Source organism: Oncorhynchus tshawytscha, linkage group LG03 (assembly GCF_018296145.1).
Source record: "Oncorhynchus tshawytscha isolate Ot180627B linkage group LG03, Otsh_v2.0, whole genome shotgun sequence".
NCBI classification, from domain to species: domain Eukaryota; kingdom Metazoa; phylum Chordata; class Actinopteri; order Salmoniformes; family Salmonidae; genus Oncorhynchus; species Oncorhynchus tshawytscha.
The window spans coordinates 27,401,113-27,419,313 of record NC_056431.1 but is presented as its reverse complement, the minus strand read 5'-3'; the positions used below and the strand labels follow the sequence as shown (position 1 = coordinate 27,419,313).

Genomic DNA, 18,201 nt, shown 5'->3' with positions numbered 1-18,201 from the left:
CAAGTATTAACACCATGGGACCACGAGCCCTCATACCGCTCATGAAGGAGAAACGTTCTGTCTCCTAGAGATGAATGTACTTTGGTGCGAAAAGTGCAATCAATCCCAGAACAACAGCAAAGGACCTTGTGAAGATGCTGGAGGAAACCGGCACAAAGGTCTCTATATCCACAATAAAACGAGTCCTATATCGACATAACCTGAAAAGCTGCTAAGCAAGGAAGATGCCACTGCTCCAAAACTGCCATAAGAAAGCCAGACTATGGTTTGCACATGGGGACAAAGATGGTACTTTTTGAAGAAATGTCCTCTGGTCTGATGAAACAAAAATAGAACTGTTTGGCCATAATGACCATTGTTATCTTTGGAGGATAAAGGGGGAGGCTTGCAAGTCGAAGAACACCATCCCAACCGTGAAGCATGGGGGTGGCAGCATCATGTTGTGGGGGTGCTTTGCTGTAGGAGGGACTGGTGCACTTCACAAAATAGATGGCATTATGAGTGAGGAAAATTGTGGATATATTGAAGCAACATCTTAAGACATCCGTCAGGAAGTTGAAGCTTGCTCGCAAATGGGTCTTCCAAATGGACAATGACCCCAAGCATACTTCCAAAGTTGTGGCAAAATGGCTTAAGGACAACAAAGTCGAGGTATTGGAGTGGCCATCACAAAGCCCTGACCTCAATCCTATAGAAAATTTGTGGGCAGAACTGAAAAAATGTGCGAGAGCAAAGAGGCCTTACAAACCTGACTCAGTTACACCAGCTCTGTCAGGAGGAATGGGCCAAAATTTCACCCAACTTTTTGTGGGAAGCTTGTGGAAGGCTACCCGAAACGTTTGACCCAAGTTAAACAATTTAATGGCAATGCTACCAAGTACTAATTGAGTGTATGTAAACTTCTGACCCACTGGGAATGTGATGAAAGAAATAAAAGCTGAAATAAATAATTTTCTCTACGATTATTCTGACATTTCAAATTCTTAAAAATAAAGTGGTGATCCTAACTGCCAAAAGACAGGGAATTTTTACTCTGATTAAATGTCGGGAATTGTGAAAAACTGAGTTTAAATGTATTTGATAAAGGTGTATGTAAACTTCCAACTTCAACTGTGTGTATATATATATATATATATATATATATATATATACACACACATTTTTATTTATGTTTTTTCTCCATTGAAACTCATGATATAGGCCTACAGGCCTATACATATCGCGTCAGGAACATCATCCATTAAACTTTGATGAGGGTGATAATCAAGCTTTATGCCAATGACCAGCCAGAGAACCAGCTGTATCTAGGTAAAGAATCAAGAACGGTGTGAAGGCTGGTATTCGAACATCTTGTCCTCCTGTCATCTTTTCAGAAGGTAGGCAACAGGGGCGACAGCGCGATGGGTGTGTCTCCAACCAACTCTGATGTGTGTGTGTGTGTGTGTATATAATTATGTGCGTGTGTGTGTATGGTTGTGTGTTTCAATTATGTGTGTGTACACGTGTGTATGTTTGTGCGTGTACATGACGTGACGTGTGTATATGTGCGTACTTGTGTACTTATGTGTGTGTTTGCGGCGGGTTTGTTTAGACTGGTCAGGGTTGGAAAAGCGTGAGAGTCAGAGTGAGTGGGTAGAGGCCATACTTAGGGGTTCAAAGTGAAAAGGGGAGGGACCTCCATCGTTGCGGAGGAATGCAGAGGAGGCCTGATGGTTAGCTGGAGATGGTGTAATTAAGGGGCGTGATTGTGAGAACCTTCTCCGGGCCCGCAATAGGGTCCTAGATAAGAGTTTTGGGCCTTGTACTCTATATCTGTTACATGTGGATAATTACTTCGACACACAATCACACACTCACATGCACACATGGTGACTCTCCGGGAGACACAGAGAAGACCAGATGTCACCACCATACCTGAGAAAGTCTAGTAGAGCAAGTGATAGAGATGACTGCTGCTAGTTCGCTAGCCTATAGGTCAGTGGAGGCTGGTGGGAGGAGGAGGATGGGCTCATTGTCATGGCTGAAATGGAATTAATGGAACGGAGTCAAACATGGTTTCTATAAGTTTGATATGCTTGATACGTTCCATTTATTCCATTCCAGCCATGACAATAAGCCCATCCTCCTATAGGTCCTCCCACCGGCCTCCTCTGATATAGATTGGGGTTAGCCAACCAATCAGGCGACTTAGGGATTCTGAGGAGTGTCATAAATTAGACAGCTCGGGTGAGGGCTTCCTTTTAATCATGCAGCCCAGTGCGTCGCCCCGTCGGTGCGGCTTGTGTAATTTGGGCCCCTGCCTGAACGTGCTAATTGCAGAGTAAAAGGCTTGATGACTCGCCGCACAGTGCTGCATTTCAGCCCGGCAGGGTGGGGCGTGGGACGATAAGTGTGGCGTTGTGTTTCTCACCAAAGACATCAGCGTTGGTTAGTTCGTTTGGCAGGGGCTCGCAATCTTTTTGTTCCCCAACCCAAACTAACACAAAACCGAGGATTCTATCACAGCTGTATGCCATCTTCCTAATCACCAAAAGTTCATTCTTACCCCCACCAATGATGCAATGTCTGATAACACTAAGCTTAGAATAAGCCATATCAAACATACATTGGAAGCATGGGTAACACTAACTTGCTTTAAAAATATATTTAAAACTAAAACGAAATAGAATCCACCCACCAAAACAAAATGGAATCCCTCAAACCCATTCATGGCTAGGACAAGAGAACCAGGCCCAGACCTCTGTGTTGTCTCCAGACTGTCGGATGTCAGGCTAGTGATCTGTTTTCCTGCCTGTGTTGAAAGAGGTCACAGTGAGGTAATGTTTCACTAACTTTGCTGTTGTTATTTCACAGTTCGCACTCTTCACCCGCTCACACTGAAAACCGAGTGTGCTGAAATATAGCACAGCCCTGGAGATATATGATTATATGATTCACAGGACATCAACACAGAGGCTTTCTTTTGGAGGGGGGCAGTAATCCTTTCAAGAACTCCATCTCCTTCCCCAAACCCCTTTAGTCTTCTATCAACTCCAGATGGTATGAGTGTATACTGTACTGTACCGCTGCCTAGCCCTGGCCTTGCCGAGACCTCTTCTCTCCTCTCTTCACTTCCCCTCCTCTCCCCGCGTCGCCTCTCATCTCGTCTCCTCTTCCCTCCCCACAGGGTGCAGGATAGATAACTGTGAGTCCTGCTTCAGTAAAGACTTCTGCACCAAGTGCAAGGCAGGGTTTTACCTGCACAAAGGGCGCTGCTCCGAGAAGTGCCCCGAGGGCTTTGCGCCCCTGGAGGACACCATGGAGTGTGGAGGTAAGACGGGAAACAGCAAAGACATATGTGTGTCTCCGTATTCCCTATGTAGTGCACTACTGGGCTCTGGTCCAAAGTAGTGCACTATATAGGGAATAGGGTGTCTTTTTGGAGTAATTCATACTGTGTTGAAATGTGGAAAGTCGACAATGTGGATCACATTGAGGCAGGATCTCCTAGAACTTATGGCTTTACCCAACAGTCTTTTACCTTGTAACCTCTAGTATATGTTTTTGAATGAAACAGTAGAAGGATGGAAAGGACCACACACCAGGAGGTTATGGCCTTCCTAGTCTTTTCACTATGTACTGTAGGGACCCTTGATTTGGACCCTCCATCGAGTCTCCCTGGCGCTACCCTTTAATGACTCATGTCTCTCCCCACGCAGAAGGCTGCGAGGTGGGCCAGTGGAGCGAGTGGGGGTCCTGCACCAGGAGAAACAAAACCTGCGGCTTCAAGTGGGGTCTGGAGACCCGGACGCGGCACATCGTGAAGAAGCCGCCCAAGGACACTATACCCTGCCCCACTATCGCCGAGTCCAAGAGATGCAAAATGGCCATTAGGCACTGCAGGAGAGGTAAGACGTAACGCCATATGGGCAGACAGCTGTTTGGGTGGGTAGATGGATAGTGTGTGTGTGTGTGTGTGTGTGTGTGCGCGCGTCTGTGTGCGCGTCTGTGTGCGCGTCTGTGCGTGCCTGTCTGTGTCATCCATCTCTATCTTTAGGGTGTATTTGGTCTGTGGTGTGCCTGTCATGTGCAAGTCTAGCCTCTCCTCAAGGATTATAGTGCTTTAGAGCAGTGGTGTCAAACCCATTCCGTGGAGGGCCTAGTGTCTGCAGGTATTTGTTTTTTCCCTTTCATTTAAGGCCTAGATAACCAGGTATGGGGAGTTCTTTACTAATTAGTGACCTTAATTCATCAATCAAGTACACGGGAGGAGCGAAAACCTGCAGACACTCGACCCTCCGTGGAATGAGTTTGACACCTGTGTTTTAGAGACTTGTATCTAGGGTAAGGGGCCAGAACTCCCTCTTGGGAGAAACCATTTCCCCTCTCTGGTCTCAGAGTCCCACCAGGTATGTCTGCTGCTCTAGCCCACATTAACCCTGTGTGTCCCTCAAACACAAACCCACCACGTTCTGCCTTTTTTTTTAACCTTTTGGTTTTTAGGTGCACAGTGGCGTTTTCATGCATGAAATATCAGTATTTTTCCATGGCCGCCCCATTCAAGCCAGCTCACCAGGTTTTTCTGGGTATATTTCTCTCTCTCTTTTCAGTGGAATTCTTCAAAGTATGAACTGCAGGTTTCCTCAATGGCACTCTCTGTTTCCTCCCGTCCATTTGAAAGTTATTTGCGGGTATGCACAGCATGTACGTTGACCATTAAATGAGAAGTCAGATCTGGAAATATTTTTTGTGTAAATACAGCTAGGAAAATATTTTTTCTGAAGGTATTCAGTTCTTCACAGATGATCCAAACACACCATGTAGAGTGGTGGCCTCGTTCAAGTGTGCTTATTGACGAGGTGATGACAGAAAAGTTGCCCCTCACTCAAATATGCCCCTAACTCCAGCCAATGTGATTTCGGATTAGGATGTGCTGTGTATACGCTTCCTTAGGCAAAACAAGGAGATATAGGAGTTATAGGGACAGAACGGCAGATTGGGTTCAAGCCTCCCGGAAAATGATGAAAGAGAACATTGTTCAAAGAAAGCAGGAAAATATCCTACTCTCTCCAGGATCTTCCTCCATTTTTGGTATTGCATGTTAAATCCGAGTACCATTTAGTGAGGTGGTGAGAGAGTAAATAAACTTGAAATAAACCATGATTGAGCAATATTGAGGCAGGCAGTGCTTTCTGGCTTGGAAACTGTCGCACTTGGCAGTTTTTTGACTCTAGCTGGGCCATGTGCATGGAACCAACGTTGAAAATACGTTGAATTAACTGTACCCAGTGAAACTGGCGTGGAAACATTGAAATGATGCATAAACAACATGGATTCAAATAATGTGTGCCCATTGGGGTGATTATGTGTTCCTATCCCCTGTTCTGTTTTTTTCTTTAGGAATTTCTCTCCCCCTAATTTAGCACTGCTTGCTTGACCTTTTCCAAAGTATTTTATGGTCTTCTTTAATTAAAACCTGCCATTGTTGGGCCTGTGTTACTGGCATCAATTATCTAGTATGAGGTCAGTGATGGGGAGTTATTGTGAAAAGTCTCAATTGAATGCATAGCAAAACTATTTTTCTGCTAGCCTGTAGAAACCAAGTGTGGGGGCCTCTAACGTCAACCTCGCTTATCACTCCTGTCTCATGGTTGATACGGTCATCTATTAGTGTCTTCACCCCATTCAATGTTTCTGGGAATGGTCCATGGCTTCAATTGAGTTGTGTAGTTAAAGTTGTCTGTAGTCGTTGCTGTGTGCTCTTTTTTGGTTACAATAATGGCAGAGGTGGCTCGTATCATAAAGTTGAGTTTTGTACTTAAACAAAACTGTTAACTCCCCGACCCTCAAGCCGCTCAAGTGGTAGTGAAAAATCCTATCCCCCAAAACTAAGCCTGTGAAACGAAAGACTCGTCCATGTCAAGCTGTTTAAATAAATACTATGTAAAATGGAAGCCATTTAAGTCGAGCGGGATAAGGGAATGCCAAGAAAGAAAAGAACAAGAAATCCTCAGGGTTCCACACAGCACAGAGATTCATTTCAGGCAGGCAGCATGGACCCAGTCCCAGTTCCAGACCGACTGACATTGTAAAATAATCACTTCACATAAGTGATAGTGAAGAGTAATCCAATGGGAGGAATGTCTGTTTTTCCCTTTGGTGTGCAGGTGACCAGGAAGTGGTCCAAGCCGATGGATGAAGATCAAGAGGTTCATGGAAAGGCCTCATTATGCCCGGGTTCATTATTAAATACCTCCCAGTTGACCTTTTAAATTACAACATATTCAAGGGACTTTGGTCAGTAAGTCCCTCCAATGCAATCTAATACACCATGAATTTGCTCCACAATATAACAAATTACGTATCAAGATGTAAATAGGATTTTTCCCAGGCTATAACCACAATGTATGTTTTTTTCTTCTAAATATACCTTTACAACAATACAAACCAACAAGAAAATCAGTTAGAGTGTGAACTAGAGTAGAATCCCGAGTGACACGGAGGAAAGGCTGGGTTAAGAAAATATAATTTGGACTGCATGTAATTTCTTCCCACTGAACACCAGTATTTGGGATACGTATTGGGTTAGATTGCTATGGATTCAAATGAGACAGGAAATATATACAGTATACAGTCGTGGCCAAAAGTTTTGAGAATGACACAAATATTAATTTCCACAAAGTTTGCTGCTTCAGTGTCTTTAGATATTTTTGTCACTTGTTACTATGGAATACTGAAGTATAATTACAAGCATTTCATAAGTGTCAAAGGCTTTTATTGACAATTGCATGAAGTTGATGCAAAGAGTCAATATTTGCGATGTTGACGCTTCTTTTTCAAGACCTCTGCAATCCACCCTGGCATGCTGTCAATTAACTTCTGGACCACATCCTGACTGATGGCAGCCCATTCTTGCATAATCAATGCTTGGAGTTTGTCAGAATTTGTGGGTTTTTGTTTGTTCACCCGCCTCTTGAGGATTGACCACAAGTTCTCAATGGGATTAAGGTCTGGGGAGTTTCCTGGCCATGGACCCAAAATATAGATGTTTTGTTACCCAAGCCACTTAGTTATCATTTTTGCCTTATGGCAAGGTGCTCCATCATGCTGGAAAAGGCATTGTTCGTCACCAAACTGTTCCTGGATGGTTGGGAGAAGTTGCTCTCAGAGGATGTGTTTGTACCATTCTTTATTCATGGCTGTGTTCTTAGGCAACATTGTGAGTGAGCCCACTCCCTTGGCTGAGAAGCAACCCCATAAATGAATGGTCTCAAGATGCTTTACTGTTGGGATGACACAGGACTGATGGTAGCGCTCATCTTGTCTTCTCCAGACAAGCTTTTTTCCCGGATGCCCCAAACAATCGGAAAGGGGATACATCAGAGAAAATTACTTTACCCCAGTCCTCAACAGTCCAATCCCTGTACCTTTTGCAGAATATCAGTCTGTCCCTGATGTTTTTCCTGGAGAGAAGTGGCTTCTTTGCTGCCCTTCTTGACACCAGGCCATCCTCCAAAGGTCTTCGCCTCACTGTGCGTGCAGATGCACTCACACCTGCCTGCTGCCATTCCTGAGCAAGCTCTGTACTGGTGGTGCCCCGATCCCGCAACTGAATCAACTTTAGGAGATGGTCCTGGAGCTTGCTGGACTTTCTTGGGTGCCCTGAAACCTTCTTCACAACAATTGAACCGCTCCCCTTGAAGTTCTTGATGATCCGATAAATGGTTGATTTAGGTGCAATCTTACTGGCAGCAATATCCTTGCCTGTGAAGCTCTTTTTGTGCAAAGCAATGATGACGGAACGTGTTTCCTTGCAGTTAACCATGGTTGACAGAGGAAGAACAATGATTCAAAGCACCACCCTCCTTTTGAAGATTCCAATCTGTTATTCAAACTCAATCAGTATTACAGAGTGATCTCCAGCCTTGTCCTCGTCAACACTCACACCTGTGTAAACGAGAGAATCACTGACATGATGTCAGCTGGTCCTTTTGTGGCAGGGCTGAAATGCAGTGGAAATGGTTTTGGGGGATTCAGTTCATTTGCATGGCAAAGGGGGACTTTGCAATTAATTGCAATTCATCTGATCACTCTTCATAACATTCTGGAATATATGCAAATTGCCATCATACAAATTGAGGCAGCAGACTTTGTGAAAATGTATATTTGTGTCATTCTCAACTTTCGGCAACGACTGTACAGTTGAAGTCGGAAGTTTACATACACTTATGTTGGAGTCATTAAAACTCTTTTTTCTTGTCAACAAACTTTTTTGCGAGTTGGTTAGGACATTTACTACGTGCATGACACATGTCATTTTTACAAACATTGTTTACAGACAGATTAATTCACTTATAATTCACTGTATCACAATTCCAGTGGGTCAGAAGTTTACATACACTAAGCCTTTAAACAGCTTGGAAAATTCCAGAAAATGATGTCATGACTTTAGAAGCTTCTGATAGGCTAATTGACATAATTTGAGTCAATAGGAGGTGTACCTGTGGATATATTTCAAGGCCTACTTTCAAACTCAGTGCCTCTTTGCTTGACGCCATGGGAAAATCAAAAGAAATCAGCCAAGACCTCGGAAAAAACATTGTAGACCTCCACAAGTCTGGTTCTTCCTTGGGAGCAATTTCCAAAGTCTGAATGTATCACGTTCATCTGTACAAACAATAGTACGCAAGTATAAACACCATGGGACCACGCAGCCATCATACCGCTCAGGAGGGAGATGTGTTCTGTCTCCTAGAGATGAACATTCTTTGGTGTGAAACGTGCAAATCAATCCCAGAACAACAGCAAAGGACCTTGTGAAGATGCTGGAGGAAATGGATACAAAAGTATCTATAGCCACAGTAAAACGAAGAGGAAGAAGCCACTGTTCCAAAACCGCCATAAAAAAGCCAGACTACGGTTTGCAACTGTACATCGGGACAAAGATGGTACTTTTTGGAGAAATGTCCTCTGGTCTGATGAGAAAACAATCGAACCGTTTGACCATAATGACCATCGTTATGTTTGGAGGGTAAAGGGGGAGGCTTGCAAGCCGAAGAACACCATCCCAACCGTGAAGCACGGGGGTGGCAGCACATTGTTGTGGGGGTGCTTTGCGGCAGGTTGGACTGGTGCACTTCACAAAATAGATGGCATCATGGGGTAGGAAAATTGCGTGGATATATTGAAGCAGCATCTCAAGACATCAGTCAGGAAGTTGAAGCTTGGTCGCAAATGGGTCTTCCAAATGGACAATGACCCCAAGCATCCTTCCAAAGTTGTGGCAAAATGGCTTAAGGACAACAAAGTCAAGGTATTGGAGTGGCCATCACAAAGCCCTGACCTCAATCCTAATAGAACATTCGTGGGCAGAACTGAAAAAGTGTGTGCGAGCAAAGAGGCCTACAAACCTGACTCAGTTATCCAGCTCTGTCAGGAGGAATGGGCCAAAATTAACCCAACTTATTGTGGGAAGCTTGTGGAAGGCTACCCGAAGCGTTTGACCCAAGTTAAGCAATTTAAAGGCAACGCCAGCAAATACTAATCGAGTGTATGCAAACTTCTGACCCACCGGGAATATGATGAAAGAAATAAAAGCTGAAATCATTCTCTCTGCTATTATTCTGATATTTCACATTCTTGAAATAATGTGGTGATCCTAACTGACCTAAGACAGGGAATATTTACTAGGATTAAATGTCAGGAATTGTGAAACACCTTAGCCAAATACATTTAAACTCAGTTTATGTAAACTTACAACTTCAACTGTGTGTAAATATATGTATATATTACGTGTATGTAGGTATACATTATTTATACTAATGTTTATCTGATCGCCTCCAGCTTGCATTTCCATGCACTTAAATAACACTGGAAGTCATTTACAGATTCATGTCACCCATCTTAACTCTGACGCACATGGCCCAGCTCGAGTCAAGGATCTTTCTTCCTCACTGTCTTCTGAGAGACATAATCCCTCATCAAGAAAATGTACATGGAGAGAGATAGTCAAAGCCCAGATAATGTCAAGGACGTCAAGAAACAAAGCATTTCTCAACGAAATGTGAAGATTCGTCTGAAGGGTGTCTGATATATTCACGACACCAAGAGACAAAAAAAAATACTATATACGCACTATTCACATATTCATATTCTTATATCCAACACAGTTAAATGAGATCTTTAGAAAGAGGAGGTGCTGTGATACAATATTCTTTTTAATCTGTTTTTTCAAGCTAAACTTACATTTTGCACGAGTAACCTCTGGTGACAGAGCATCCCACGATGACACGGCTCTATACATAACTGATCAACGCATTAAATCTGTTTTTGGTTTGGGAACCATGAAGAAACCTGTAGTGTCGTGTCTGGTTGAGTACAGTATGTATGTTTGTTTACCAAAAGAATAGGAGTGAATCAAATCAAACTTAATTTGATTAAAGTGCATTTAACGTTGGATTTGATTTAGTCCTATGACTTCTTCTTTAACTTAGATTTTTGTTTTGTTTTGAGATAGGGACGTGAATCCAACATGGCAATTATTCATTTGTAGACCAACTGGAATTAAAGCCAGACCAAGTCAGTGCACAGATGGAACTATCCAAACAGAAGATACATCTCCTTCAAATGTTGATATTTGGTTGCGTTGACAACCAAACAATTCAATATCACTTTTGAAGTCAAATAAATAGCCTATTAACTTGACGACAGTTAACAAATGATATGTTGGATTCACGTCTCCAACTCAACCAAAAATGAAAGTTGAAAAATGGGTTGAAGCCAAAGGCTCAAATGGAACTTTTCCAGCAGTACTGTAGATACTGCTCTTTTAAACGTAGATAATTTGTTGCATTGTCAACCAAACACAATTCAATATTACTTTCACAGTAAATAACCTAAAGTTAAGGCTATCTTACAAACTAATGTAACCTCAAAAGTAGTTACACATCCATGTCCACATTTTGAGGTTAGCACACTTGTCGTCACATGTAATCATCAAGTGTGCATGTTCAAGATGGCATGAATCGATTGTCGCAGGTTTGTGAGATCTTCACAATCACTGTAATAATCTGTGCAGAATCTGCAATCCAGGTCATTTGGTTGTGCTATTAGATGAAGCACAGTGAATACACTTTAATAAACATAATATCTGACATTGTATTCCTATTTGAACCTTGCCATGCTTTTAAAATGATTGAAAGCACTGTGATAAACATTGGGTGAATTATTATTTTTATTGGAATTTGATTGTGCTTTTAGATGGTTGAAATCATAGTAATATGATATTGGAAATTCAACTAACTTTTGGCTGTCTTTGAGTGGGTTAATATAGGTTGTAATCTCATTGATCAATGTCAAAATATTAGCCAATTATCCACGTTGATATGAATGGGTATATTCTGACTCCGCTCGCATGGCGTCTCTGTAACCTGGACTCAGGGGTAGATGTAACAACCTCCTGTAACATTGTGTCTTATGGAACCATACCAAACATAACATATCATACTCATTTGAGTGTCCTGGATTCACACACAAAAAATCACAAAAATTGTGGCGTCTGGTTTGCTTATTATAAAGAATTTTTAAATGATTTATACTTTTGATATTTTAAGGATATTTTAGCAATTCCGTTTACTTTTGATACTTAAGTATATTTAAAACCAAATACTTTTAGACTTACTCGAGTAGTATTTTACTGGGTGACTTTTACTTGAGTCATTTTCTATTAAGGTATATTTATTTTGACTATCTTTACCTTTTCCACCACTGCTTTTGGGTGCCAGTCTTCTTCTCCTCACCTCTTCCCTCCCTCAGGGACGACAGACTGCTGTTCTGTTGCTTCCATCCTCTCCTCTCTCCCCAGTGTGGTCTGCTGAAAGGGCCATAAACATGCCTTATCAGTAGCTGTTCCATTGGCCTCTGCAATGACATGCTGATGCTCTCTCTCTCTCTCTCTCTCTCTCTCTCTCTCTCTCTTCTCTCTCTCTCTTCTCTCTCTCTCTCTCTCTCTCTCTCTCTCTCTCTCTCTCTCTCTCTCTCCCCTCTCTCTCTCTCTCTCTCTCTCTCTCTCTTCAACTTCAATATGCATTTAATTGCATGATAACAAGGTCAATGTTGACAAAGCAAAGTGATACATAACAATTAGGAAAGCAACAGCAACAATTCAATAAGAATTGAAAAATATATATATATATATCCAATACAAAAAATGTAATAATGGTGAACGTTCAGAAATCTCATTCAGTACATGGAGAATTTGTTTTGTTTGAAGTACTTTCTTCCTTTAGCTTGTGGCAAGCTGTGACTTATTGTGCTGCACACTAATACAGATCAGACCTTTCCCCCAAAAGTATAAGTATAAGTGTCTCTTTGTTTGATCGTTCTGTGAATGGGAACATTTACATTTTTCATTTGGGGAAGAAGGAACCTCGAACCAATATGTATGGGCCAAAAGATTAGAAAGTGTACTTCAATTTCTATTTCTCCTGACCCACTGTAATGACATATTCGCTCTGGCCAGCCATGTTTTTGTTGTGGCGTCCTGTTTCAATTGCCAGGCTACGATTACTAATTATGTATTTAGTTAAAGATTAAATCTGCATTAGGTGGAAACAGCGCTGCGTCCACCCCACCACCGTTGTTATTGTTTTTGTTGCCAAGCTGAAGAGACGTCGCACAGCATAGTCAAAACTGCAGTACATATTGTGCTCTTGCAATGATGTCGGGGGGGGGACTGCCAATAGTCAATGTATGTGTTCTTATTATTCACCTCCAGCTGTCTAAATTCTGCTCTTGGGGCCTCTCTCTCTCTCTCTCTCTCTGGAGTCTTAAGCTGCTCAGTGTTGACGCAATTAGGATTCTCCCTCAGGAGATTTCACCGCAATCCTAAAAATATAGAAACATTAATCCTGTCATCAGACTCTGGTTTACAAACAGAGATATAACATGTACATCTCTCCATATACCCCTCTCTCGCTCTCTCTCTATTTCTGTCGCTCTCTCTCTCCCACTCTCTCCCTCTATCTCTCTGTCTCTACCTCTACCTCTCTCTCGCTCTCTCTGTCTCGTCTGTCTCTCTCTCTCTGTCTCTCCCTCTGTCTGTCTCTCTCTCCCTCTCTGTCTCTCTCTCTCTGTCTCTCCCTCTGTCTGTCTCTCTCTCTCTGTCTCTCCCTCTGTCTGTCTGTCTCTCTCTCCCTCTCTGTCTCTCTCTCTCTGTCTCTCCCTCTGTCTGTCTCTCTCTCTCTCTGTCTCTCTTTCTCTCTCTGTCTCTCCCTCTGTCTGTATCTCTCTCCCTCTGTCTCTCCCTCTCTGTCTCTCTCTCTCTTTCTCTCTTTTACACTGGAACTTCCTCTTTCTGCTTAAATTCATGGCAGACAGCCCCCCCCCATCCTTCTCCTAACCTCCAAGTGATGGGTTATTCCATTTTAATAGTATTAGATGCTGTGTAAACAACTTAAAATGTTTAAGCTCTAAAAACGCCTACTTAATCTTTCTGTGATCCCTGGTTTTTGGATTTAGGCTGAGTAGTCAGGTCTTACACAAACACACCATTGAACCTCATTGGCTAATTTTCTACTGCTCTGCAAATCCGCTCTCAGATTCACAGACGGCTCCGAAGTCGCCAGTTGTCATTGACAAGCGTGACATTTGGGTAACTCTTGTTTGCGTTTTCTGTGTAAATGCTGACTAGCCAGCCCAGAGTGGGATCATTTCTAAAAGACGGAGACATGAGATGAGCCAAGACTCCCAGGCACCATGGTGACAGCGTGGATTTGGAGAGTGTAAGGTAGACTGTTAGAAAAAGAGAGACCCCATAATGATTGTCTACGGTCATTGGGTTAGGTACCTGTGAAAGAGAGACCCCATAATGATTGTCTACGGTCATTGGGTTAGGTACCTGTGAAAGAGAGACCCCATAATGATTGTCTACGGTCATTGGGTTAGGTACCTGTGCTGGAAGCGGAGAGGAGCAGAAGTAGTAGGCCAGTGTGGTGGGGGCTAATGATCTCCCCTGTGTGTAAGAGGAGAAACCTTCTCTGCTGTAGAGCTCATCTGAGGCCAAGCCCTCCAACGCACTATCATCAATCATACACTTAGCTAAACGTCTCAGAACAGGCCCCGAGCACTTGCCTTGCCTTAGCCAGGCTGCAAATGCTTCTCATTGGAAAACCACTTGTGTGTGTGTGTGTCTGTTTCCGTGTCTGTACAATTGTGCAATGCATACGGTACCTTTTTTCAGCCTATGAAAAAAGTTGTGACTTGTTATACAGTATTAGTATTTCAGTATTAGTAGTATTTCAGTATTTCAGGGTCCATATAAAGTAACATGGCTAGATGAAAGCTAGAAGGCCTGTGAGGTCTTCGTCAGCCATTAAAGAGCTATGGAATCGGACAGAGAGTGATAGGCAGCAGCTTTGTGCTCAGCAGCCACCTCAGAGTGTGTCCACAGGTTCTGTCTAACCCAGTGTGGTTGTGAAGTGAACACACAGGGCTGTGGACCAGGTTCTGTCTAACCCTTAAGTGTGGGTCTGTAGATTTTGTCTACCCCAGTGTGGTTCTGCAGTGTGGTTCTGTAGGGAACACACAGCTCTGTGGACCCCCTGGCCGTCTCCGTCTGGGAACCATGTGTGGCGGTCGGTTTGGTCCTCCTGTAAAACGATGCACTGAGAAGTGTGACTGCCCCAAATCCGTTTGGGAGGAAGCGCGGCCGCCTGTCTGTAACACACACCGTCCGTGACACCAACAAGCTCAAGCTAGGATTCGCTTGATGTGTTTGTGTGTGTGTGTGTGTCAAATCAAAGTTGATTCACATGACAGAATACAACGAATACAACGAATACAAGCCATACAGAATACAGAATACAAGCCATACAGAATACAGAATACAAGCCATACAGAATACAGAATACAAGCCATACAGAATACAGAATACAAGCCATACAGAATACAAGCCATACAGAATACAGAATACAAGCCATACAGAATACAGAATACAAGCCATACAGAATACAGAATACAAGCCATACAGAATACAAGCCATACAGAATACAGAATACAAGCCATACAGAATACAGAATACAAGCCATACAGAATACAGAATACAAGCCATACAGTGAAATGCTTACATTCAAGTTCTTACTTACAAGCTCTAGTGTGTGGGTGTGTGTGTATGTGTACTGTGTCACACAGCATTTGCCTGTTTACAGTCAGAAAGCCAAGAGATTTAGGTCCTGGCAAAGGCTATCCGCTGATCACATCTGACTCTGGTCCGTGTTTGTTGATTTGGAAAACCAATATCCCCCAACAAATTTCTGGATGTTTGTGTGCCTGTCAGACATACCCATCTCCCTCTCCTGCTGCCATCATCATGGCAGTTTGCGGAACACAGGCTGACAGACTTTTACAGAAGAGCTAACTCCTCTCTTATGGAGTGCGCTCCTTTTCCGCCCCAGAGAAGTTCACGGGACAGGCCTCGTCCAAACCGAACAGCAAGTGATTTGCCTCTCCCACCACATTCGACCAAACCTCTTGAATTCTCTCGCGAAACAAAAAGGAGATGATTTGTAGATGATGATTCCTGAGTCCTGATGATTCCGTGGCAAATCCGGAATGGGGCTGATGATTAACAGGCAAACTACGGCCCGGGTAATATCATGGAAAAGCCAGATAAATGTGAGCCGCCAAGTGCTTTCCTAGGGCAGATGGAGAGCACTAATTGGCTGCTGGCCTGTCAGAGTGATTATGCGCGCCCCACGCGGCAGCCTGTTGCGACTGCGAGAGCCATGGCCTAATCTTCATTTAATTAGCCCGCACGGCACGGCCGACACGGTAGCCACTAAGCGGGGCCTTCAGAAGCGCCGCGCCCTGACGCTTCCCGCCGCGCCCTCTCCTCGCGGCCACAGGGGCAGCTCTGTCCCCTTCTGACATCTACCATTCGCCACTGTTCTCCAGAGCTGGTGACACGGTGACATGCATTAACTATGTGATGTATCTGAAATGATTCATTAAGATTATTCATTAAGATGTGACGACTCAGGATATTCAGGGAACCGGTAGCTCTCGGTGATAATGAGGCCGTCGTTGAGCGCTGTGTGACATTCATTTCACCTCTGAGCTTGAGATTTGAGATATATTGGAATGGCGAGGTAGAGAGGTTAGAGAGTGTTTACTGCCGTGTTTCTGAGACTCAGATAGAGGATCACGGGTCAGAAGGAAAGACCTCAACCTGCCATTGGATTGGCCTGCAGCCCTGGGCCAATGGCAGTTGTAGCCAAACGCTGCGATCGCACTCACAAGTTAACACACAAGTTCTGCTTTCAGTCATCCTCAGTCCCCACCAGTCGCTGCCGTAGATCATTCCTTTTCCTATAAGCACTTATTATATTATTTCTTGCGTCTCCTAACCGGATGGGAATTGATTATCCAAGCGCACAGCCAATCAACACTTGATTTATACTGACGGTTCCCTGACCAAACTTTGGGTTTATTTTTCTGCCTCTCGAGCGTTTTTCGCGGTGTTAAATCTTCCACAGGAGGAGAAAGTCATTACCAGTAGTCTCCGGTCCTTCTCTGCCGTGGTTGCATTCCTCAAAGGAGGCTTCGGAGGAGGGAGTCTCTGATTAACTCCCCACAAAGTGCCCTGCTCCCTGACCAAAATAAATATGGCCGCTGTCATTTTGTCAGCAACTGTCTTCGGAGAGCAATATTTGAAACACCCCATGATCCTTGCTGGCTTTTATATGGAGAATCCATCGTCATACCACAGGCATGAGCCATAAACATGTGGAGGCCTTTCAAAGACCAGGGGGGGTGGAGGAGGGGGTGCATTAGTGCTCACTGGGGCTCCATACTCCACGTTATTGTCATCTGGTCGGTTCCAAGCAGGAAGAACGAGGGAGGGGGGCTTTTTTCTCCCACTCATTGGCCCGACAAACTAGTCGTTTTACCGAACGGACTCACTAGGCGCATGTAGTCACATTACAGCATGGAAATCCCAGGCATTTCTCTCGTTCATTTTAACGGCGATGACCACATGAATTATTGCTTTGGTTTTCTGACGTGAGGCGAGGACTTTTAGGGGCGCGTTACGACGAAATCTGACACGTTGAATGATGAAACATCCACAGAACAACGGACTATGAACGGGTTTAAGCAAGATGATTTGTGTGTCACGGAGTAGCCCGTCCAGGTGCCTGACTTTTTGGACCGTGTGTATGTAAACGAGTATGCGTGTCTGTCCATGGCAGTGTGTGTAGAGCGAAATAGCACGGATCAGGAAAGCCTCCCTGTCTGAGGTTCTGGCTGGGAGGAAATGAGGCGGCACATGCCTAAACAGCAACAGCCCCATCAAAAACAGAACGTACACAAACAAACAAAGTGGCAGCACACTGGAGGGGGAGCAGAGCAGAAGGAAAACGTTTCAAGTCCCCATCAACATGTTTCACAAGTGGGAGACACGTACTGTCACAGTGTGATGTTGTCCATGACATCGTTAGGGCTGTAAAGCCAGGTTCTCTGCTGAGGGTTCATTGGAGGTTTTAGGGCGTTGATGTTTTGTCAGTGGTTTCTGTATCTAGAGATGAGGTCGCAGGCAGTCTTCGGTGCTTCAACAGACTCGCATTGAGGGGATGTGTTCAAATGTAAGTAAACTTCTCCATGGCCCCTGTGAGGGCCCTAAAGCCCCCAGTGTGGCCCCTGCCCGGGATGCATCTCTGTCTGCCAGACCTCCAGCTCTCTGACTGTGGCCCGCACACGCTTCCATCACCACATGCAGATCACACATAGCATACCAACACACACACACACACACGTATTAGCACACACACGTACACACACACATGCAAACACACACACACAAACACACACACTTGCCGACGTACACCGACACAATCAGACAAACAGACCTCAAGCAGAAAAGGACATAGTGTAGCTTATGTTTATCTACTCTACTCTACTCTTGTCTTCTCTTTCTCTCTCTCTTACACTCAAACATACACACATTTCAGACATGCAAGCACTATATGACAAAGACAGTCGGAATGACAGATAATGTACAGTGCACACAACACAGGAGAACATTTTAGTGTGGTGGTAGTTGTGCACATTTTCTAGGGGAACATTGGCATGCCCGCGTCCGCCCCCTTGAGTGTGCTGGCTGTAAGTAGAAGGGAAGGGGGCCGGCTGGGAACATCTGGTGCACAGTTGCACCGGCTCAGCCACCTC

The 18,201-nt window shown here is 44.0% G+C and overlaps 1 protein-coding gene across 2 annotated transcripts in view; it reads left to right on the top strand.

Moving 5' to 3' along the window:
* Window positions 1–18,201, top strand: part of LOC112233074 (R-spondin-2-like) — a 77,435-nt gene that overhangs the window by 47,395 nt on the left and 11,839 nt on the right. For both annotated transcript variants that reach the window (XM_024400472.2, XM_042313444.1), the window contains 2 exons: window positions 3,167–3,310; window positions 3,699–3,887. In XM_024400472.2, the coding sequence (XP_024256240.2) occupies window positions 3,167–3,310; window positions 3,699–3,887 (333 nt within the window). The remainder of the gene's footprint in view (window positions 1–3,166; window positions 3,311–3,698; window positions 3,888–18,201) is intronic.